Source organism: Panthera onca, chromosome F1 (genome assembly GCF_046562875.1).
Source record: "Panthera onca isolate mPanOnc1 chromosome F1, mPanOnc1 haplotype 2, whole genome shotgun sequence".
NCBI lineage: Eukaryota > Metazoa > Chordata > Mammalia > Carnivora > Felidae > Panthera > Panthera onca.
In genome coordinates, this window is record NC_138355.1 from 3,722,910 (window position 1) to 3,744,511 (window position 21,602).

At 56.8% G+C, this 21,602-nt stretch overlaps 1 protein-coding gene and 1 non-coding gene across 5 annotated transcripts in view; one reads left to right on the plus strand and one right to left on the minus strand.

Annotated features, from left to right (window-relative positions):
- The first annotated feature begins 1,041 nt into the window (after positions 1–1,041).
- LOC132685892 (uncharacterized) lies at positions 1,042–3,311 on the plus strand. Its single transcript, XR_014136399.1, has 2 exons — positions 1,042–1,106; positions 2,444–3,311. It is a non-coding gene; the product is annotated as an uncharacterized LOC132685892 (transcript).
- A 2,043-nt stretch (positions 3,312–5,354) lies between these two features.
- Positions 5,355–21,602, minus strand: part of TP53BP2 (tumor protein p53 binding protein 2) — a 53,298-nt gene continuing 37,050 nt past the window's right edge. For 2 of the 4 annotated variants that reach the window (XM_078440537.2, XM_078440538.2), the window contains exons 6-18: positions 21,108–21,282; positions 20,300–20,481; positions 19,888–20,052; positions 19,491–19,713; positions 17,911–18,033; positions 17,475–17,623; positions 16,325–16,784; positions 14,347–15,119; positions 12,423–12,560; positions 11,607–11,740; positions 8,779–8,945; positions 8,174–8,373; positions 5,355–6,054 (exon numbers count right to left, since the gene is read on the minus strand). In XM_078440537.2, the coding sequence (XP_078296663.1) occupies positions 6,013–6,054; positions 8,174–8,373; positions 8,779–8,945; positions 11,607–11,740; positions 12,423–12,560; positions 14,347–15,119; positions 16,325–16,784; positions 17,475–17,623; positions 17,911–18,033; positions 19,491–19,713; positions 19,888–20,052; positions 20,300–20,481; positions 21,108–21,282 (2,931 nt within the window). In that variant the 3' untranslated portion in view covers positions 5,355–6,012. The remainder of the gene's footprint in view (positions 6,055–8,173; positions 8,374–8,778; positions 8,946–11,606; positions 11,741–12,422; positions 12,561–14,346; positions 15,120–16,324; positions 16,785–17,474; positions 17,624–17,910; positions 18,034–19,490; positions 19,714–19,887; positions 20,053–20,299; positions 20,482–21,107; positions 21,283–21,602) is intronic. The other 2 variants (XM_078440535.1, XM_078440536.1) reach the window with 2 other exon arrangements.

A 21,602-nucleotide genomic window follows, 5' to 3' on the forward strand; every position in this document is an offset into this window, starting at 1 on the left:
GAGGCCCGTCCCAGTTCTGTGCTTGGCGCAGGGGAGGCCGCCTGGAAGGGCGTGTGTGCGCGGTTGACTGTGCAGACCCTTGTGGGTGGAGGGAGGAGCTGGTGACTGAGCGAGGAAGAGGAGGAGGGAGGAGGAGAAGGAGGGAGGAGGAGGAGGAGGGGGGAGGAGGGGGAAGAGGGGGAGGAGAGGAGGAGGGGGAGGAGGAGAGGGAAGAGGGGGGAGGAGGGGGGAGGAGAAGTGAAGAGGAGTGGAGGAGGGATGAGGAGGAGGGAGGAGGGGGGAAGAGGAGGAGGAGGGGGAAGAGGAGGAGGGGGAAGAGAGGAGGAGGAGGGGGGAAGAGGAGGAGGGAGGAGGAGGGGGAAGAGGAGTGAAGAGAGAGGAGGAGGAGGGGGAAGAGGAGGAGGAGGGGGAAGAGGAGGAGGAGGTGGAGGGAGGAGGGATGAGGAGGAGGGAGGGAGGAGGGATGAGGAGGAGGGAGGAGGGGGGAAGAGGAGGAGGGGGAAGAGGAGGAGGGGGAAGAGAGGAGGAGGAGGGGGGAAGAGGAGGAGGGAGGAGGAGGGGGAAGAGGAGTGAAGAGAGAGAGGAGGAGGGGGGAGAGGAGGAGGGGGAAGAGGAGGAGGAGGGGGAAGAGGAGGAGGGAGGAGGAGGGGGAAGAGGAGTGAAGAGAGAGAGGAGGAGGAGGGGGAAGAGGAGGAGGGGGAAGAGGAGGAGGGGGAAGAGGAGGAGGAGGGGGAAGAGGAGGAGGAGGAGGGAGGAGGAAGAGGGGGGAAGAGGAGGAGGAGGGGGAAGAGGAGTGAAGAGAGAGGAGGAGGAGGGGGAAGAGGAGGAGGGGGAAGAGGAGGAGGGGGAAGAGGAGGAGGGGGAAGAGGAGGAGGGGAAGAGGGAGGAGGAGGGAGGAGGAGGAGGGGGGAAGAGGAGGAGGAGGGGGAAGAGGAGTGAAGAGAGAGAGGAGGGAGGAGGAGGAGGGGGAAGAGGGGAGGAGGAGGGGGAGGAGGAGGAGTGCTCACCGGGCGGCCCTCCTCCCACCCCCCACCCCCCCTCCCTCAGGGATATTTAAGCAGCTGGATCCTGAGAACACTGGGACCATCGAGCTCGACCTCATCTCTGTAAGTCAGCCGCTCACAAGGCACCGGGAGCTGTCACGGGTTGGGGGGGGGGGGGGGGGCGGGACAGGGACCCGTGGCCGTTGGCTTAAAAAGCTCCACCTTGCAAGTGTTGTGGCCGTGGGAGGCGGGCCTGTGAACGGCTGTGAGGTCCCGCCACAAACATGCACACCCTTCCCCGTATCGCATCCCCCCGCCGACCCTCGGGCCCGGGAGACACTCCCGGTTCCTCCTCCCACGCAATTTGCCAAGCGCACACGCGGGAAAACGATGAGGGGAAAACGAAGTGCTTGTTCACACGCACGAGAGATGGTGGTCACGTAAGAAAATTCTCCCGCATGAAATTCAAGTGGGTTTGGGGAAGATGTGTCCTTAGACCAGATCTACTTAAAATACTTCCTGGGCAGATGACCTTATTCCCCCACCCCCCGCCCCGGTTAAAAATTCAATCGAAAATACATAAACTTGCCGTAGAGAGTTACCGAGCTCCTGGTCCGGAGCCCCAGCAAGGCCCAGGGGACCGTCAGTCCCAACGCAGCAGGCCGACCGGGCCCGAGAAAAGCAAAGTGCAAAATGTTGTCGGTCACCCTGGTGCCAGAACGTTCTCCCCTCCAGGAGGAAGGGCACGCCCTCCCGGTCGTGGCCTCACGTTTGCCGTCAGGGGAGCTGAGCTTGGAGCAGCACAGGCTGGCGGGGGCCGGTCAGGGGCCGGTGCCACAGGGGAGGACACGGTCCCGTGCTCCAGCCAGGAGCAAAGTGACAAGGGGACAGGTGTAAGGGACTAGGGACTCCTGTCCTTGAACTCTGACCTGGGGGAAGCCAGAATGAAGCAGCTTTGCACCTGCTATGATGCATTATAAAGGACCTTCAGCCAACTGAGAATACATTTTAGCTGGCTACAAATGACACTACGTAACTTCTAGAACGAGGCTGCAGTCTCAGTCTCGGCCCCGGCTGCACGACGCACCAAGGGCAGCTTTGCAGAAGCCGGGGCCCCGGGCCCGGGTCCCGGACCGACTGGAGCAGAGTGTGACCCAGAGCCCCCACTTGACCCCCACTTGACCGAGGTCGTAAGCACTGGTTTTGGGGACAGCCGAACTAAGAATGTTCACCCGACCTGGGGAGGGCGGCAGGAAATGCCGCGTGGTCCGGTCTGTCTCGTGGCCATCGGCCTGTGAGCCGGGTCGTGCCCCTGACCTGGGCCGGGCCAGGCTGTAGAAGTGGGGAGGAGAACCCGCGAGTCTGTGCCCCGATCCCTGTCTGCTCCAAGTCCTTCTTCCAGAATGACCGTTAGTTCCGCACAAGGTGTCTGAGCTGACCGGCTGTCTTCCTCCTCACAGTGGCTCTGCTTTTCAGTCCTCTGAAGTCCTAACTGATCTGCCTGAAGACAGCCAGCCGAGGACGAAGCCCCCCCCAGAGAAACTTTTTATCTGGACCCCAAAATGACGGGAACATTTACCTAACCGATGAATGACTAGAGCTGAAAATAAAGATACTTTTTGAGACAGGTCTCACGTTTCACAGTAAAAAAGATCTGCGTATCCTGGTATTACATGCAGGTGACTCACTCAATCCTGGGTTAGCTCGGAGAAAACCTTCCATCTATAAACAGGTCCACGCTTTACTTTTACCCACTTGCCCGTTTATGGCAATATCCAATCGGAGAAAAACACAGGGAGGTATTTTTAACCGCTGACCAAACACGAAGTCAGTCTCCAAGGACACGAGGTCCTTGCTGGGAACATTGAAAGTAAATTCCCGATTAACGATGCAGCTGTGGCATTTGCCAAACAGCAGTGCGCGTCCCTGGAGTGAAACGGAAAACAGGAAGCATCGAAGAGTGACAGGCCGGGCCAGCACGCACACCTCCATCACGTGGTTGCAGAGAGAGCCAGGTTTTCTGTAGAACGGCCTGGTGACCCGTGTGTCGCAGAAGATGCTGAAGCCACGCGGCCTTCGGCCCGCTAACCGAAGCGTGCGCGAAAGCAGGTGCCTGGTGTCCGAGACGATTACGGGAAAGGACAGGATGAGCCGTTCGTGGCCGGGACGTCAGCACCCTCGCGCTTGTGCGTGGAGCCGGGAGGGACACGGGTGGGAGAGCTTGAGCCCTGCTTCACCCTGGAAGACGCGAGCCACCTTACACACCTACCGCCTTGTTGCCTTACTTCCTGCTGAACGTGCTGTTAATAAAGAGTGACCCAAGCGGTCCGGCGTGCTGCGCTGTCCTTCGGGGGCCCCGCGGCGGGTGGTGCGCCCGGGTCTCGGCCTGTTCCCGCTCCGACAAGGTCACCTCTCATTTCCCCTCTTGAGAGTTAAAGGCAGCTTGGAACTACACAGTTTCTTAATCCAATTCAGAGGCTCTCAAGTGCCCACAAAGTAGGTGCGGCTCTCCTCTGCTGCCCCTGGCCTCCCCCGAGGAGGCCCAGGCAGGTCCCTCGGGTGTGGGGACGAGAGAGGCAGACAGGACAGGCGCGTCAGTCACGGGCCTGCCAGTGGTGCCCCTGCGGGAGCCCTACGACCCAGCAGAGGTGTGGGGCGGGCCGGGCCGGGCCAGCAAGCGCATCTCCCAGCCTCGTCCAGTGGGGGCCGGGCACACAGGAAGGGGAGGGAGGCGCCTTCCCAGGTCGCAGAGGCCTACAAACCGCTTCTGTGCCGGGGGCCGCCCACAAGGCCCCCGGCTCGCCACCACCTGCCCTGCTCCCTGGTTCGTTGTCACAGCAGAGGAAACAGAGACACGAAACAGCCAAGGGCTACGCTCCGCTTAGCTCAACCCATTTAGAAAAGGACTGGGGACGACGACCAAGCACCTGGGTCCCCCAAACAGGGGAGCACTGGTCATCGCCTCCCTCACGGGGAGAAGGTAGACGTGCCCCCGCCCCCTTTAAAAGCCCCACTTCCGCGGGGCCCGCCGCCCAGCTGCCCTGTTCCTTCTACAAAAACCTAAACTGCGGCCGTGAAGATGCCTCACGGGGCCACCCCGTCCGACCCCGGGGTCCTTCCCGTGGCGGCCCCGCGCCCACAGCACGACAGACACCACAGCCAGACCAGAAGCGTCTGTGCCCCCCCGACCCCAGACCCTTCTCTGTACCTGCAAACCTTCCCACGCAGACCTCGGGTAAGACATAAACAAGTAAAAACCAGAAGAGAAAACACGTCGTGGGCATAGGGCTGAGGGGACAATGGATGATCACAGTTCACCAGCAGGTACACGCAGAGGCCTCTGTGGAGGGCACGGCCGGGTCATGGTCGCTTGGTGGCCAGGAACCACCAACCCAGGTGTCGCGCTCGCTTCCTGTCGCTTTATGCGCTTAAAATCACCCATCCCCGGGGGCCCGGCGCAGCGGGTCATCTCAGGGTCGTGGAGATCACTTAAAACTGTCCCCTAGCGGGTATCCCCCTGCAGCTCCAGGACCAGCACCCCCCTCCTTGCAGCCGGACCCAGCGGCAGCCCCTGGGGAAGCCACTCTGTCCAAGGTCAGCGATCCATGCTGTCCCGTTACCGCAGCGCCCAGCAGGGGCCCACCCCACACCCCATCACTGTTCTGGGGAGCTGGGGGGTCCGAGGCTGGGGTGCGGGACCCTTCGTGGCACGTGTGTGGCCACCCCCTCGTGGTGACCTCACGTGGGGAGGGGAGGCGGTCCCTTCCTCCTCCAAGGACGCAAATGCCTTAGGGAGGGGGAACTTAACCTGGTGACCTCACGTGAGCCCCACCTCCAAACCCTGCCAGGCTGGGGGCAGCAGCAGGGTGGTCCTCTGGTGTCCAGCCCTCGGGGTCACCGCCTTCTCTGTTACCCGCAGAGCGTGGCCTGTTAGCTCTTCCCCCGCCTTCTTGCTGGAACCGAGCTGCCCACAGACATGCCGGGATTGCGCACAGCCGGTCCTTCCCGCGTGGCTCCTACTCGGTGACCCCGCCACACGGATCCACCGGCTCCGCAACGACTCACAAACCGGGTGACAGATCACAAACAATGCAGACTCAGTCTGAGTTCTTGTCCGATGAGTCCCTGCAAACAGCACCACGAACACCAGACCCTTCCTCTCGCAGAGGCGTGGGGACGGGGCCGCCGGCTGTCCCCGTGGCTCCCAATCAGGGCCACCGCAGAGCTCGCCAATTTCAAAACCCAGCCGTCTGTAAGAACCTCACTCCTCACTGCAGCCACACGGCCGGGGAAGAAACCGCTACTCTCCCAACAGCGTGGGAGCTTCAACAAGGCTTTTCATGACACAAAGAACAGAAACCAGTAAAAAGCTTAGAGTCAAAAAGTTTAATTTTATTACAATTGTTTTTAAAGTCAGCAACGATCTTGATAAATTTCATGGTTAAGTCTATATAGTGAGTCTCCAATTTCCAGGATACAAAAGACAATAAATATAGATTCAAATCCCCCTAAAAACCAGATGCCACATTCAGGTAGCTGTGCTGTGGCTCGGTCCCGGGATTCCTTCCACACGTGACTCCGAAGACGCTACAAACTCCTACACGAAGGACCGCCCACACCCGCCAACACGTGTTTCTGAGCGTGTGGCCTGTGTCCCAAGGTCCCGGGGCCCGCTCCACGGCTCTGGTCCTTCCCGGTGGGGCGGGTGCAGGGGACGCGCCGACCAACAGCAAGCAGGTGGGACACGGAGCCCACGGAGCGGCCCCACTTCTCTCTCAGACAAACAGGACGTCACCGTCTGTCCTCTGCTTCGCGGAACATGCTTCCCCAGCACAGCACGGCCAGTTTATCACGCCGAGGTCCCCCTCGGAGAGCCAACTCCCCAAATCCTTCACCTCCCTCCAGAGCCCATTCCAGATGCCTTCCAGTGACGTCGTCAGCAGTCTTGTGAAACGTCTGCCACAAACAATCACGTCACTTCTCCTTACCGATAACAGATGAGTTCTTCAGAAACTAAAACTCCGCAGTTTCAGGCCAAGCTCCTTTGTCTGGGTTTAATTCTGGGGTACAGCTGCAAGAGAACGGAGAAATGATTTACATGCTGCAGAGACAAAACCTCGAGTATGGGGGTCTGGGGTCACCGGAAAGAAACGAAGGAAAGGACTCTTTCTGCACGTGAGGCACCCAGCGCCGCCCCAAGACACAAGATTCACACTCGGCACCTCCCCGGCAAAGTCACAGGGGGTCCCACGTAAAAATGCAGGTGGCGCTGAGCGCCGGCCCCACCCGCGCGGCCTGCAGCTTCCCGAGCGGACGGGACAGATCAGGGTCTCCTGTAACCTCACTGACAACAGACCCAGCTCCGTGACAGGAGACTGAGCGACAGGATGCCACAGACTAAAAGTCTGCCGATTTCAGGGAGGATAAGTGGAGGTTTTTGTGTGGGGATCTTTGTGGTTTTGTGTTTTCTAGAACAAGAGCCGGAGAGAAGAATGGAAGGTCCTGAAGCCACGGGTGAGTCCAACGAGTCATCCAGCTGGCGCAGTAAACAACCCCCTCCTCCCGCCTACACAACGGGAAAAAGGGTTTGCTGAAAGAAAGTGGAGTCAGACTCCAGCCAAAACTGAAAAATGGGTGATCAACACCACACACAAGATGATTTTTCTGAGAAAACAACTGGTCAATACAATTTTCTAGACTCAAATTTGAACCGCTGATTAAAAACTCCACATTTACGTGAGTTCCTTTTTTCTTTTAAACTCAAAAGAAACCAAAAAAACGTTACTTAGATAGAGGCAACGTGTACCCCGGGGAGACCTCCAAAAGGCTGGGGTGAACACGAACGTCTCCGACCCAGCCTGACGCGGGCCTCCCGAGGGCCGAGCACCTGGGCCACGCGGCCTCCTCTGTTCAGGAGTCACAGGACCGCTTGGAAAATCACAACAAAAGGTTCCAATAAGCAACTAGTTCCGAGAGGTTTTCAGAGGCAGGAAACGTCAAAAGGTAGAACTAGTATTTGCTGCTCATGTTCGGCAGGGAGGCGGCTGCAGAGACTCCGTCGGGCTGGACAGGACTCTGGTCGGGTCACTGGAAAGCTCGTTTAAAGGGCTCCGTGGCCCGGGCACCTCAGTTAAGCATCTGACTTAGACTCAGGTCATGATCTCACGGTCTGGGAGTTCGAGCCCCGCATAAGCCTCTGTGCTAACAGCTTGGAGCCTAGAGCCGGCTTCGGATTCTGGGTCCCCCCTCTCTCTGCCCCTCCCCCACTCACAGTCTCGCTCTCAAAAAAAAAATTAAAAATAAATAAAAAATAAATAAAGGGCTCCATGGCCAAATTTACTTTAACTTTCATCAATTCTTTGTAATTTACGTCAGAATGACATGTGTGAATATGATCCAGGCTCCAAGGTTTACTTAATGATAAACGTTGTGAGCAGGGGCAGCAATCAGGACACACGAGGTCACCCACACGGCACACGGGAGCGGACAAGAAGAGTCAGGAGGGGGCGCGGGTCGGAATCCAGGCAGCCAGGTTCCGACACCACGGTCACTCGGCGGAGTAACACGGGGCAGCGGAGCGCCCGCACCCAGAGCCCTGGCTAGAGACCCAGACACCGGAGCGGCTCCGTGCCGCTCAGCCCGCGTGGGTCCGACCTGATGAAACCCCCATAAAAACCTCTCCCCCTCGCTGCCCATCAGACGCCTCAACAATCTCAGGAGGTGGTGCCCTCCGGTCCCTCCCGCCACGCCCAGGTGCAGGGGGAGTGCGCGGAGCCGCGCCGCTGACCGTCGTCACCTCCCCGGCCGGGCTCTTCCACCTTCTTCTTCCTCTCCTCGCTCTCCGCTCTCCGTTATCTGTCCCGCCCTGGCGCCCACGGCACTCAGGTCGGCAATGCAGCGTCTGGAAAGCGCTACGCCCCCTCCCTTCTCTCGCCCGCTCTCCCGGCCTCCTCCCTGCAAACGCTCCCGAGAGCCCCCTCCAGCTAAATCCAGGACAGAAGGTGACTCCTGCCCGCAGTGCCCTCCCCGGTCCAGCCCCGGGTCCCGTGAGGAGCGCAGGACCTCCGAGAGCACGGGACCCTGACCGTGCCCGGTGGCTCGCCAACACGGAAAATGTGGCTGGACGCGTGAACCCGCCACCGTCCAAACGCGTGAGGATTCGCCGTCGCGCGGACAGAGGACACACTCACCCCCAGCAAGTTGCGGGGCACGTAGCCCTCCTGGTCCTGCAGGCGCGCCCACCACCACTCGGTCTCCTCCTCGTCCTCCCGCCGCAGCACGGCCAGGCAGTCCCCCTCTCGCAGAGGCAGCTCGTCGCCGTGCTGAGGCTCGTAGTCCCACAGCGCGTACAGGACCCCTTTGTTCATGATGCCCATCTTCTCCTGCACTCCTGAAACCACGGAGGAGCCAGCGGATCAGGGCCCGACGCCCGACGCGCCCCCCGCCCCCCGGCACCTCCCGTCCCCGGCGCCCCAGGCACGGAGCCCCCGCGTCTGACTGCGCGGACACGCCTGGGCCGCCGGGCCCACACCCGGAGCCTCCCTTCTCCGAGTCTCGGGAGAGGCCCCCGCGGGGTCAAACCGCCCCATCGTGGGGTCGGCTCACGCCGTCCCCACTGGAGCAAGCACAGAAGCCGCATCCGTCCCTGCCTCCGAGGCCGCCCTGTGCTCAACGGCCAGGACCGCGCGCGACACACAAACGTTTCCCCGGATGCTAAAGCTACTTGGCAACTGCACCCTAGAAACCCCGGGCAAAGGGAGGCAGTAACCCCACACTCGAGCCAGCTGTCGCGAACCGTAAAGGAACTGTGAGCACTGGGCGTAGCCCTCCTCCACCTCCTCGCACTTGTCGGCGGCGGTCTGCGTGTCGCTGTAGGTGGTGGCGAACACGGCGGCTCCGGACTCCACCAGGAACTTACACACCTGCACGTTGTTGCAAGAGGCCGCGCAGTGCAGCGGGGTCCTGGGGGGACACGAGGCAAACGGGGCTGGGGGACCTTCCGGTGCACACCACGCCCACGGGCTGGGCCGTCTGCCCACAGCGTTCCGGACTCCTCGGTCTGGGCCTTTCTCCTAAAACCTCTTACACACGGTTTTAGAAATGTTACACACGGGGACGCCTCAGTGTGTGTGTGAGTGTGTGTGTGTGTGTGTCTGTGTGTGTGTGTGTGTGTGTGTGTGTGTGTCTGTGTGTGTGTGGCGGGGGAGTCATTTGGTCAAGCGTCCGACTCTTGATTTCGGCTCAGGTCACGATCTCACAGTTCGTGGCTTTGGGCCCTGTGTCGGGCTCTGTGCTGTCAGCGTGGAGCCTGCTTGGGATCCTGTCTCCCTCTGCTCCTCTCCCTCTTGTGCGCTCTCTCTCTCTCTCTCTCTCTCTCAAATAAACTTAAAAACAGTATCAGTTACACATGGACACATGAACCCGCCGAAGACCGACAGCCACAAAGGGACATGTTGCATACAGGCCACACCGGGCGCCCAGCAGGGCAGCACGGAGGGCCAGGGGAATCAAGGAAATGAGTGAAGGACAGGAAATCCGTGCAGTCGTCTCAGAAAGGGTCGGATGTGTTCTGGAGCGCCCGCCTAGTTAGTGCCAGCCTTAGCGCCCGGCCGTGCCAGACCGGAGGGCACGACCGTCTTTGCGGTATAGGCCTGCACTCGAAACATGGGCCTTTACGTGTTCCCTTGTCGTTACCGCTTCTGAAGAAATTAAGGTGCACGCAGAAAACTACCTTTCCTTAACGGCTGTTAAAATCCAAGTTGAATTTTAATTGGTAAAAAAAAAAAAAAAAAACCACCTTGGTAGTTCAATGCAGACGAGAACAGGGACTGTCAACCGCACACGTTTCAGTCTGTTCGGCAGCTGGCCGGCAGGGACTCGCGGACACCATACGGGGAGTCCCCTCCAGCACCTCGGATGTCTGCAGCGAGCGCCAAGTGATCCAGACCCACGGAAGAGGAAGGGGACCCGGCGCTGCGGCCCAGCTCAAGCGTGAACTGGAGGATGTGGACCAGGCCCCGAATTACACAGGTTTCATGCTTTCACCTGTTTCCTCTCTCCCCTCTTTTTATTCTTCTCGAGGGCACAGTCTCTAAGATCACGTATTGCCCCCACCGCTCACTTTGGTATTACTGCAGGTTTGTTAAGTGCGTGGTTTTAAAAAATGAAAAACTAGGGGCGCCTGGGTGGCGCAGTCGGTTAAGCGTCCGACTTCAGCCAGGTCACGATCTCGCGGTCCGTGAGTTCGAGCCCCGCGTCAGGCTCTGGGCTGATGGCTCGGAGCCTGGAGCCTGTTTCCGATTCTGTGTCTCCCTCTCTCTCTGCCCCTCCCCCGTTCATGCTCTGTCTCTCTCTGTCCCAAAAATAAACAGAAAACGTTGAAAAAAAAATTAAAAAAAAAAAAAAAAAAAAAAAAGAAAAACTATACATAAATTCCTAATAAAAGGGAAACGAAGACGTTATGACACATTAAGAACTTGTTTTGGGGCGGGGGCCAGCTGGCTCAGAGGAATGGGAGACTCTTGTTCTCAGGTCGTGAGGTCAAGCCCCACGGTGAGCACAGAGATTACTTAAAAAATTTGTTTTGCTTACGGTGTAAAGTTAAACCAAAAAATTAGGCTAAAATACATACGCGTACGTAAGCTTTAAAGGAATATACTTAAGAACCACTGATGCTGATCTCTCTACGTCGTGGGGTACGAATGGCTGATCTCCTCTTCTCATTTCCTCTTACACACATTTTCCACAGCACATACACGTTACTTTTATAAATATAATTTTTAAAAACTGTAACCAAAATGCTTTGGAACAAACACCTGGGGGATGATCTAAGTGTCGAACAAGAGAGAGAGTCACTCCTCGCAATGTAGGGCTATTCTGCACCTGTGTGCACGCACGTGACATACACCTGTGCACGAGGTAAAGCCGACGTCATCGTACAGCCACTTACCACGTTAACAGAAAAATAAGCTATAAAAATACCTGCATAAATATCTTCATGTGATTCCAGGTTTTTAAAAATCCTATACGGAAAAAAACAAGTCTTCTTCCAAAAAAGAGCCTATCATAATTTAAAATTTTCTTTTTCCAAAAAGAAAAAGAAAAATTACAAAATTTACTCTCCATTCTATTACTGTTACCGGGCTGACAATATCTTATCGAGACCTTTAACTCGTTATGTAACAATCCATTATCGCATGAGGAACACTCATCACTTATAACAGTCCCTCCTATGCTTTATGCACATAAAACCATTTCACAAAATGCTCCACAAAAAATGGATTCCACGGTCACGTGTATTTGGGAAAATCTACAAACCCGACTCCCTCGTGCAGACGTGCAATGGACAGCAGTATATTAAAAACAGAGGTTTCATGGGTGAAGGGACCTTGCTTAAATCAGCATTTCTCAAACTCGCTCGAGTCTACTAACTGTGTGCGGCTGTGACATTTCCTGTTTTTATTACTTAACTACTAAACTCCAACACTCCACGTGCCCCAGAACGGGAGCGAGAGGGGAGTCTGGGCACGAGCCGCGGCAGGACGCACGCAGATGCTCTCACCACCCGGCAGGGCCCTCACGGTGACACCCTGAAGCCGGGGCGGGGGTCAGCGAGGTCCTTACCATCCGTCACTGTCTGCGGCATTTACGTTCACACCAAACTGCACCAGGAACTTCACGATTTCTGTATGGCCCGCGCACACGGCATTGTGAAGGGCGGTGATGCCCTCATCATTCGGCAGGCTTGGGTCATCAACCTGTGACATCGAGAAGAAGAGTGACTGTCACTCACACTTCTGTCACCGTTCAGATCACAATCCACCAGCTGCCCAGGATCAAGAGAACAGACGCAGGCTCTTGGGGTTATTTTCCATCATAATTAAACCTCAGGAGCCAGGAAAATTCTACCAAGAGCAAGTCTAGAAATGAGGGCGGCGGGGAAGCCAGAGTAAGTAGGCGCTCACTATAAAAAGGCTCTTACCCATGAAGAGGGGCCGGAAACTCTATCCTCAGAGTCACTGATGTTTACTTACCCTCCGACTCCCACCACAAATTAGTGTCTAAGGACAAGGTGCACTTGCCATGGAAAGGAAAACAGGCCAACTAAAAATATTTTAAATAGCAGGCTTCTGAAATAAGGCCCACACCTGCAGTTTAACGCTGCACGGTCCGGACCCACACAGGCATGACCATGAACCCTGTGTGGTCCGGACCCACGCAGGCACAACTGTACAAGAGGGTGGAGATCTCCCGGAGAAAGACCAGACCCCAGAGGGCCCCCAACTTTATGTCACACCTTCCACCGGCACAGCCCGTCCCGGGGCGTGCTCGCCGCCCCCCTTCGACACCTCGCCCCGACCCCCACGATTTAAAGACGCAATTCCTCTCTCTCAGATCGGAGGTCCGAATGGGACAGAAGGTCGTATCATTAGGCGGTACCTCATAGATAATTCTCTGCACGAGGTCAAACTCCCCCTCCAGAGAGGAGTCCAGGAGCAGGGCCAGGGGGTTGAACTTCACCCTCATGCCATGGGCGATCCTGTCAGAGCCAGTTTTACGTAAGTTTGTCCTTTTGCCCTGCAGAAAAAAGGTGTGGAGTCAGGGCCCTGGTCTCAGCGCGGAGACCGAGGAAGGGGGGAGCGAAAGGGGCTTCACAAACACACACTTGGCACATTTTGTAGACATGTAACATCATCCAGACACGGACGTGAATCGTAACATACAGCTTAATGAACGAAGAGGGAACAACTGAACCGTGTCCCGTTCGGGTGACCCAAGACACCACGGCTGGAGCTAAGGGTGTGACGTGCGATGGCGAGAAGGCCGCTTTGCCGCTGGGTCGAGAACTGGTCTTTGGGTTCCCCTTCTATTTAGTGCGACAGACCCCACAGACTGGGCACACAGTTCTCTGGGCGGACATTTAACGAATGATCGTTCGTGAACTCCTCACGAGAATCCCATTACCCCCTTTTACAGATCAGGAAACAAGGCACACGGCCAGTAAACATCAGGGCTGGAATTTAAATCCAAGTGATGTGGCTTCTTCAACTCCCTCCCTTTCAACCGTTTCGTAACAACAAACGCCTGCTTCGGGGGAGAGCGGACAGAATTAAGGAAATAAGACATATGATCATCTGCCTTAGCTACACTGCGAAGAAACCTTCCGGTCTTAAAACGCCGTCACTGCCGTCTACTCAAAGTCTAACTACGCTCCGAGATACACGAGTAAGCTACTCAAGCCCTTCGACCGTTAATAAGCCAGACTTAAAAAACATACGGCGAGTTCGCGAAGACCAGCCCTAACACCGCATACAGTAAGCGCCTCGCACACAGCCCGCAAAGCGGCGACTTCGCGGAGGCGCGCCGTGCTGCACACACGCAGCGCGGTTTCGGGGTGGACAACCACGGCGCTGCGGAAAACGTGCGGCCATCGCTCCACTGACGCGTGAGGACTAAAATGTCGTCTCTTGGAAAAGGGAAGCGTGAACGTTACGTGACCGTGACGCGCGGCGCAGGGGCCGCGTGGGGCAGGGGCCCCGCGCCCGCTCGCGAACAAGCAGACACAAGCTGCCCTGGGTCACTCGAACCCAAGCAAGAAGGGGATGGCTCTCCCGGGACAACGGTCACAGACTCCTGAGCAGAAAGCACGACGCGGTCACTAACGGCGGTCTCCTCCGTCCCTGAGAGGACACATTTTGACTGGACGGCCGGCGGGGTGGGGGGAACGGCCAAACCAGGTGCGAGACGTCTTTCCTTTCCGCGTGTTTAACACCAGCTGCAGGGAACCGCACACCAGGCTGGGCACAGCGTGGGCTCAAGGTTAACCTCCGACCGCAGTCGAAGAAACAAGTGTGGTTTGTATCGCAAAGAACCGAACTCTGATTCTTCACAGAGAAAAGGGCTCTTCCTTAAAAACTAAGGTTGTTCTTGGGGCGCCTGGGGGGCTCAGTCGGTTGAGCGTCCGACTTCGACTCAGGTCACGATCTCACGGTTCACGGGTTCGAGTCCCGTGTCAGGCTCTGTGCTGACAGCCTGGAGCCTCCTTCACATTCTGTGTGTGTGTCTCTCTCTCTCTGCCTCTCCCCCACTCACGCTCTCTCAAAAATAAATATTAAAAGAAGTAACGAAAAAGTAAAGGTATTCTGAATGTAATGGATTTTTAGGACACTTACGAGACGCACTGCGCACTGAGGGGGCTGTGAAACAAAAGGTGGGCTGCAGACACGTTTGCCGCCCTGGGCAAACGACCCTGCGAACTCAGAGGTGGTTCCCAGAGCTCTGCCAGTCGACCACCTGGGACACCGTGACCAGACGGGGGGGGGGGGGCTCCTGAAGGGACCAGGTGACACGCCACATTACTTACAGGAGGCAGAGAGACCTGCCCCGTGATCTCGGGGGGACGCAGGCTCCCAGAGTCCTCTCCTGGCCCTTCTGGCTCCCCGGTCGGGTACGGCGGGGGCGGGTACGGGGGGTACTCCTCCAGGTACGCCTCGAGCAGGTGCGGAGTCTCTGCTCTCGGTTCCTCCACACTACTCTGGAAACGTGGGCTGGCGTCTGGGACTCCTTCGGGCACACAGTCGAGGCCTGGTGAAGCAGCTGGAATGTCGCCGTTCTCCGCACCGGCGCTCCCCACTTCCTCCGGGGACACCGATTCGGGAACCAGAGAGACCGTCTCCTTCTCTGGCTCCACAGAGTACGGATTCTGGATTTCTCCTGGGCCTTCTGAGTCGGCCGTGCCTGGAGTCGGCTTGGACGGATACGAGGGGACAGAGATGGTCTCCATGGCAGCGATGGTGGTCCTCTGGTACAAGAGTTTCTGGATATTTGGCCCATTGGGCCCCTCTGGCTCTGTAATGGAGCTCCGTTTTTTCAGCGGCCGTGGGGCATTGGACAGTTTCTTCCGCAGGGCTTCTAAGTCAGCGTCACTCTGGTTCCGGTAGGGATTGGACAAGAAAGGCAGCAATTTGGTCGGGCTGAGCGGTCGAGGAATTCTTTCGTTCTCGTGGTTCTCCTGAGCGGGCGTCACGGGCTCCGGGTCAGGTTCGGGACTGCCGGGCTCGCCCTGGCTGCTGGAATAGACGTTCTCCGGATGCTGCTGCTGGGCCTGGGAAGCAGCGAGCACAGGCTTGCCGTAGACTGATTGGAAAATGGAAACAAAGCCCCGATCAGTATTCAATAAAGCCGGCAGGTCACAGACCCAGCTGACGATAATTAAAACGTCTTTTAACTTTCCAGTCGTCACCCAGCACCCTGCACCACAACCGATTTTTACACCCAACGAAGGACAAAGCAAGGCTTCCATCGCGGCACAGTGAACTTCTGACAGAATGAAAACCCTCGCTGACTGTAACACGCCATTATTTTATGTGCCGATAAGAAAACGCTGCCCTTGTAACTGTTAAGCAATCACTGTCTGTTGCACACAAACTTAAAATGCCAAACCATGAAAACAGCATAATAGCCACGGGGGCTGGTAATCCTCTCCTGAGTCCAGATTAAAAGGAATCGCGCACCACCCTCTCTTTCACACTTTTCAAAAGCAAACCCACGTGGAAAATCATATTTGGCTTCCTGAGTTCTCAAGAACCACTTCTAGTTGCCCAAACCCTTCCCCTTATCGTTCTGATTAGGTCAGAGCTATCCAATTCCCAAATCACTGTGTCAGCAGGCCTCACTAAGGACAAGTCCGCTGTGGCACGTGCGGGACGTGTCTGTCGTCTGATCACTTTCGGGACACTTCAGGCCACAACTGCACGCTGATTTCACGACTAGAAAGCCAATTTCATTCAGTAAAAGAGAGTGAACTCTATTCTAGTTTTATAAACTAATGACTCTCAGAACCCAACAAATTAACAGACTGTGTATCTTTTTATGCTTTTATGTTTAACTAGCAGCTCTGTGCTCATCAGAACGGCTTGAAACAGAGGAAGGAGCGCTCTTCTGAAAAGCACGCAGGGGCAGCTATCCAGGCCTCCTCGCACCAAGGGCATGTGTGCGGTCTGACCCGCAGCGAGGACGTGGCCCGGTGCGCGGGGACCGCCTGTGTGCGCCTCGCCCACCGGGAGCAGGGAACAAGTGCGCGGGGTCGCCACCGTGCCAACAGCCATGTCTGCCATGGGTTCTAGTCAGCTACCACCTACGGTCCCCAGCGCCTACTTCAGTGGGCGGACGTTTAACGGACGTTTCACCTGTTTAAGGTTCCTGAGAACAGAAGGCAAATCAAACAAAACTCCGAGAACAAAGCCATCTCGCTGTGTACCGAGAGAGGACAGCTCTGGGGAGGACGTGACCACGTCACCCGCGGCCACCCGCGCCGGGGAAAACCGGGCCCAGAAGCTCACCGCTTGAGAAGTGCGGGCCTCTGGAATGCGTCTTGGTCAACGCGCTCTGCACGGCCTGCTGGAAGTTCTTCCCGGGCGCCTGGTGCTGCGTGTACATGGAGTATATGGAGCTCGTGGCCACCGTCTGGGGCTTTCTGAAGGGCGGAGGAGGGGCGTCTTTGGAAGGCTGCGGGGTGAAGGGCCGGACGGCGGCCGCAGGGGGACTTTCTTGCTTACAAGCTGGAGCGAGGGCCGGGCCCTGGCCGACGGAAGGTGCGCCGGGGGACAGCAGACCCCGCTGCTGCCCTGCCGTCTTGGGTTTATTTCCCACGGATGCAGCCGCTGTTGATAACTGCTGAGGGTTTCCATCCGGCTTAACGTCTGAGGGTGACGGATTCGTTTGCCCAAAATAAGGCAAATTAATCTGTTTTGGTTTTGACGGAACGGGAGGCGGTACTTTAGACACATTTTTATTTGCAGCCTGTAACACACACACGTACAAAGCCAGTCAAAACACTGCCTCAATGGGTCCGCGGGATGTCTAGACAACCTAAAAACACTAGCTCTACGTTTTTAAATCACTAAAAAGTTTTAAATCTCTGAACTTAACCACATTAAATAAGGAAGCTCAGTAATGCCACACCATCCCTGCCCCGAATGACTCCTTGCTGCCACTTCCTACGTAGGAACCCTTGGGTGCCCGCTCGGAAACCTTAACTGCCACCTTACGTACTCAGGCGGCCCCCAAACCGAACATCCTCTGCACTCATCAGAATGGACACAAACCAGGCCACCGCCTCGGGCAACACGCCGTCCAAGGCCGCGGTTCTCACACACAAAATCGTCACAGACATAAACTCAGCTCCCAGTTTTGAAGAAACGAGGTAACTGAAGGACACAAATACGATTGTTCTTCAACGCACCCTCAGTTTTTTAGAGAATCACGCGAAACATGAACCAGCAGCGGGCAAAGGAGCCGCTCTCCAACACGGGGTGAGACCACAAATACACTTAAGCCGCAGAATTTAAAATCACCAAATTCTGTTCTGTTTTCTCATCTTGCAGATATATTTTCGTTTGTTTTCCTGCTCTCCCTCATACAATAGTCTCTCTTCTGAGGGGCATGTACGGAACGGGCGGCGGGTGTTAACACTGAGCTATCCCAACGCACCTGAGCGTCCCGCAAGATGTCCTCACTGCTCTGGTTTTTCCTCAGACCCCCACAGGGGGCAGGGCCAGCCGACTGGTCCACCGAGTCCAACATCGAAAAGGGGCGAACTTTCTTCTCCTTCTCTCTCAGGGGAACCTCTCCATCGTCGACTGGAGACAGAGGAAAAAAATCACATGGATATTCAAGCTGTTTGTAGTACAATTTCTTTTTCACACGGAAGTTTCTCTCTCTTCAAAGTCTTTGAAACTCTGTAGCCACTAAATGCTCTCTTATTTTTAAATTAAGTCGACTACAGAATAACCTAGATGCTCCCGTGCTGGTACTTTAATCCCCAGACGAAAGAAGGTGGTCTGGAAGTAAACACCGTCCCCAGTGCCGACACACGAGAAAACTAGCTAGAGACTAGAGCGCTGCGGACAGCACATGCGAACCCCACCTTGGTCCCCACCTTGGTCCAGGGCCCGCCCAGAGCTGGTGGGTGCAGGCCCGGAGGGCTGGCTCACGGTGACGTCTGCACTTGGGGGGCTCCAGTCAGGGCTGAGTGGATGGATTTTAGAGCCTAGGATGCAGAAAAGCAACACGGGTAAGCCGGCGCTGGAAAGGCACCTCCAATGGCTCCTTTTGCCACAGGGTTTAATCTCTAAAAACAGCTTCAAGGGACACCTGGGTGGCTCAGTCAGTTGGGCATCTGACTTTGGCTCAGGTCAGGATCTCATGGGTCTGTAAGTTTGAGCTCCGCATCGGGCTCTGTGCTGACAGCTCAGAGCCTGGAGCCTGCTTCAGATACTGTGTCTCCCTCTCTCTCTCTGCCCCTCCCCTGCTCAGGCTCTGTCTCTCTCTCTCTTTCTCTCTCTCAAAATAAACAAACATTACAAAAAACTTAAGATGTAACAATAAAATAAAACCAACTTCATATTTCAGACTTACAACAATCCCACTAAACTTCCTTAGAAAAATACTGGACTTTATATTTCTAAGTTAAATGTACTCGAACTCTGTAAAAGTAATCACAGTAAACAGAAAATCTGCTGGAAACAGCGAGGACACGCTACCCCTCGGTCACCATCGCACTGAGAAAACACTTTCCAACTTGGCGGCCCCAGGACTCCGGGTGTAGCTCACACACCCATGACGCACACACAACAAAAAAGGCAAAACTGTGGACATCGATCAGTCTTTCACAGACCGGCGCCCTCAGGTTCTCTCCCCACAGACAAGGAAGCATCAAGGCCACAGCTCTGTCCTCACAGAGGCAAAACTAAAGCAGTTCTTTCCACAGTAACACCCGGACCGGGCAGCTCTAGGGCAGCTCTAATGTTTCACGCGGGCAAACAATAGTGACCGTGAAGCTGGCTGTCTCCGCACGTGACAGCGGTCAGACGGAGCCGGCTGCTCCCTGCCTGCAGGGGTCTGAACGAGGCCTGTAAAGGTCGTCTTTACCCTGCTTTTCCTACAGCCCTCCCTCCGTCTGCTCCTCCCACCACGAGACTCCGGCCTGCACCTCCACACGCACCCGAGGACTGCACCAAACGCCAAGGTCACGGACACAAGCAGCCTCTGTCGGTTCACGGTAAGCTTCCAGTATGCTTACTTTCATCGCACAAACTGCTAGCAAGCAGATTCTCATGCACAAGCACGTGTGAACAGCACACACACCTCTCAGCAGAACGCACTCACGACCCCGCCCTCTGAAAACACGGCACCGCTGCCCACATACGGGGTTTTACACAAAAAGAAAAGCTGTCAAGTTACAGACAGCAGATCAAATCTCCTTATTAACGAGAAGGAACCGAGAACAATTTTCACTCCAAAAATAATACTACACTTTATTTCCCAGACAGAACCGTATCATTTAGGGTTAAGAAACTTATCACTGCACTGGCAAAAATCACAGGGAGGTTCTTAAAATTTGCACCCGAACGAGGGACAGGAAGACCGTTTGTAAAACCCCCAACCCGGGGGAAGGACAATGAGGCCAGGAGGGCGAGCCGCGGAGGGCCGGGGGGACCGAGTCACCTCTGGCCTGGGCGGCAGCCGCAGACCGCGTGCTGGGCAGCGTGTGTACTCTGAGCGCCCCCTCCGAAGCCTGCAGGGCCCCGGGGCCGTCCGGCAGAGCGGGCTTCACCACCAGTTCCGGCCTCGAGGGGACGCGGGGCATCGTGGACGACTGGATGTAGGGGCCCACCGCGGCCACGCGGCTGGGTGCCGGCAGCCCCTGCGGGGGCGGGGTTCCGTCAACCTGGGGAAGAGGCACAGGTCCTTCAGCGTGACGACCCAGACGGCACCGAACTCAGAGCAGGCCGGGACACCTCCCTCACGTCTGCAGGCCTGTGCTTCCGTCCGCCCGGCAGGGAGCTGTGGCCCCGCTCTGCATTCCCCCCGGAACCCTGCAGGCGGCCGGCGCCCCACCTACCGGGGGACCCTCCTTGTGCTGCAGCGCCGCCTTCTTCTTCCACAGCCGGTCCCGCAGCTCGTTCACGCGCTTGTCCATGACTGCCACCTCGGAATTGCGCTTGTTCAGACACTCCCGCTGCTGCTGCAGCTTGGCATTCTGCTCCTGATTCAATTTGTTTCGTAACTGCATGGGGGGGGGGGGGGGGGGGGCGCGGCAGGGAGCAGGAAGAAAATTTCCCAGACAATCGCATGCTTCCCTCTTCCATACTTTCCCAAACCGCAAGGCCCCTGCCCCCCCCCACCCCACCCCCCACCTCCTGGTGTAAAGTGAACCTCGGCCCACGGCTGCGGCTGGAGGGAGGCCCCCGACTTCCCACGTGGGGCGCTCAGACGTGCGTCCCGGACCTCGGGGTGAAGCGCCCCCGGCTCACCTGCAGCTCCTTGTAGAGGCGGTCGAGCTCGGCCGCGGCGCACCTGCCGTCGTGCCGCCCGTCCAGCCGGCCGTTCTTGAGCACCTCCAGCTGCCTGCCCAGCTCCTCCACCTTGGACACGGCCAGAACCAGCTCCCTCTGCTTCTGCTGGAACAGGCTGTTCATCTGCTCGATCTCCTCCACTGGAGGGACAAGAAGAAAGGCAACCAGGGCTGAAAAGAAAACTACGAACGAGCGCTCCCAGGCAACCGGGCTTTCCGACGAGCCTCGGAACACAGCGCAGACGTTTCAGAAAGGCCCCGAAGCCTTCTCTTTCACAGGCGGCTGGAATCGGCAGACGCATTCTGAATGAGCCTCCCTCTGGAGGGGACTTTGGCAGGACCCGGATCTTGAGTATTAAACTGCAAACTTGGGCAACAACAAAATTTATTTAGGACTCTGAATCTGCGCTTTATAAAAGCGGTAGAGGGAGTTGTTAAGTCACTAAAATTTTAATTAAGTGGTATTGTAATAGACCTATTCTATGAATAAAAATCCTTCGTCAAATTTCCAGTCAAAAAGTATTTAGAGGGGAAAAAACCCAAATAAACCACTAGGACGTTTTCCAAAGGTGAGTCAGGAACCTCGTCGAAAGCGCCCAGCAGCTAACTCCTATTCACGGGTGTCCAAGCTGCAGGGAATTCTGCTTTCCAACAACTCTGAGGTCCCTGTGCACACCGTCCCGTCCCACTCTCACCCCTGGCAACGCCTGTCGCCAGCCCCCGCCCTGCCCCCGCACCCACACCGGCCGCCCCCGGGCTCCGCTCACCGAGCCGGCCGTTCTTCAGCCTCTTCTGCTCCACGTGGCCCCTGAGCGCCCTCACTTTCTTCAGCTTCGCCTCCTGGCTCTCCGCGATCTCCTTCAGCCTCTTCAGCTTCTCCTGCTCCGCAGCCTGCTGCTGCTGGCGCTCATCCTGCTGCTTCAAAAACTTCAAGCGCTGTTCCTGAAGACACAGGCCACGGTCAGCGCGCCCTTCCCAGCAGGTGCGCCACAGCCCGGAACGAACCCGGGCCAGCCCGCGAGGCACCCGCTCCTGGCCCCAGCCCTCCATTCTCATGGGGACAAGACCCAGGAACGAGCACATTTATTCCCCGTGGTTCTCATGCCGCGAGCGAACAGCGATCCGGAACTGGTTCTCATGGGCCGTGGCTACAAGTTTAGGAGAAGCTCACACAGAGACGCGCTCGCTACAAAGGCGGCTTTGGAGCCAGATTTGGACTCCCAACCCCGCGTGCTGCCACTTACTGGCTCTAAGACTGGGCA